The sequence below is a fragment of the Poecilia reticulata genome, linkage group LG22, assembly GCF_000633615.1.
Source record: "Poecilia reticulata strain Guanapo linkage group LG22, Guppy_female_1.0+MT, whole genome shotgun sequence".
Classification (NCBI taxonomy): Eukaryota; Metazoa; Chordata; class Actinopteri; order Cyprinodontiformes; family Poeciliidae; genus Poecilia; species Poecilia reticulata.
Genome location: NC_024352.1, coordinates 10,344,023 through 10,345,516, shown reverse-complemented (window position 1 = coordinate 10,345,516; position 1,494 = coordinate 10,344,023). Strand labels below are relative to the sequence as shown.

Genomic DNA, 1,494 nt, shown 5'->3' with positions numbered 1-1,494 from the left:
TTTTAGAAATTACACATTTCTTTGTGCACACTGTTTGACAAACTTTCATAGATGTTGATGTACATTGAGGGGGGGAATCACAGCAGTATTTCAGGTTTCAAAGTGCTCCAGCTGTATTCATTTTCACATGCCTGTTACTGGTATAATGTAAGTTAYTTGACCAATTCTACATTTGGTTTTCTGTGACAGGAAATGTTGCTAACATTCCTATTCCTGCTGTGATTTAGAAAGTCATTTAGAAAGCGAGTGTGTGGATAAACTTTGGTWAAAAAAAAACAACAAAAAAAACTGACCGGGCTTTGTACGCGAGTTCTCTGCTTTTAAAAGTAATACACACGGTAATTGCAGGGATTTTCAGCATGAACGTACAGTCCTCGGTGCTGTCACGTTCGTCTGCCAGCGCTTGTTTATCAACATCACCGAAATAGAACTTCAGCTCTGAGCCCATGACGTCATTCAGGAGATAGTGTTCAATGCTAAACCAAACMAATCTCTACATAACAGCTTCAATTTGAACMTTTTCCACGTTCCCCTCCAGTCTGTAAACACGCAAACACCCCACTCGTCCGCGCGCAGACACAGACAGGCAGCCAAAGACTGGAAACCATTAGGAAGGTGTATGGCGCGGTAACATAAGACTGCATGATTACTGGCCTTATGCAACCATTGCTAGACTGGACAGGCTTCCAAGACGGACAAGAGCCCAAAGCACTTTCTACTTCATGATATATGATGTGTGTACACAGTAGGGACGAGGTTAGCATTATGTTACGCAAAGGTGACAAGTGAGACAGGCCCACTATCAGCTTGTTCAAGCGAGGCCAAACACAGCGTAACCCATTAGCATCCGCTAGCTTCATCAAAATTGTTGACTACTTGGAGAGCCCACCGCTGGGGACARTTTAAGGAGAAAAAACGGGACCTACCTGATCTAAATTGTCATCACTAGCACTGTCTTCAGAGTCAGAGTCAATCACGTTTCGAACTTTCCGCTTCTTAACATTCACCATGATTTGCTACGCGGCTAACCTAACCTGCTAGCTGCGCCTGTGTCGTCAAAGCGGTTGAGATTAGCCGCTGATGCTACTTGTCTTCTTGGTTCAAAGGCAGGACGGAGCATGCGCGCACAATGGCTTTACCCCAAGAACTTTTATATACTGGAAAGATTTAAGGAAATAACACAAAATGTGTAATTTTACTATATTCATTTCATATTCTGAAAGCTTTAAAAAATATTTGTGATAGGAAAAAAAAAACACGGACAAAAGGACACCGAGAACAGAGAAGGGAACTAAAGGTTAGTGAGTGCGCTAGTCAGGACGGGAATTTAAAGTGCAACAAAGCTATGTTCAAGAACTACTGAGGCTGCTGTTGCAAAACCATGTGACTTTCACTGTAGTTCTCATTTATTACAGAGGTTGTCGTCGAAAGTATTCTGAACGTAGCTTTCCAGTATGTACGCAGATGGTGTTCCTTGTGCGGACAGTCAACCTT

General features: G+C 42.6%; 2 protein-coding genes across 4 annotated transcripts in view; one reads left to right on the top strand and one right to left on the bottom strand.

Annotated features, from left to right (window-relative positions):
- Positions 1-1,287, bottom strand: part of rtf1 (RTF1 homolog, Paf1/RNA polymerase II complex component) — a 12,849-nt gene extending 11,562 nt beyond the window's left edge. For 2 of the 3 annotated variants that reach the window (XM_008398947.2, XM_008398948.2), the window contains exon 1: positions 927-1,287. In XM_008398947.2, coding sequence (XP_008397169.1) covers positions 927-1,010 — 84 coding nt within the window. In that variant the 5' untranslated portion in view covers positions 1,011-1,287. The remainder of the gene's footprint in view (positions 1-926) is intronic. The other variant, XM_008398946.2, reaches the window with a different exon arrangement.
- ndufaf1 (NADH:ubiquinone oxidoreductase complex assembly factor 1) overlaps positions 715-1,494 on the top strand; it is a 6,301-nt gene continuing 5,521 nt past the window's right edge. The window contains exon 1 of the mRNA XM_008398945.2: positions 715-734. Within this exon, the coding sequence (XP_008397167.1) occupies positions 730-734 (5 nt within the window). The 5' untranslated portion in view covers positions 715-729. The remainder of the gene's footprint in view (positions 735-1,494) is intronic.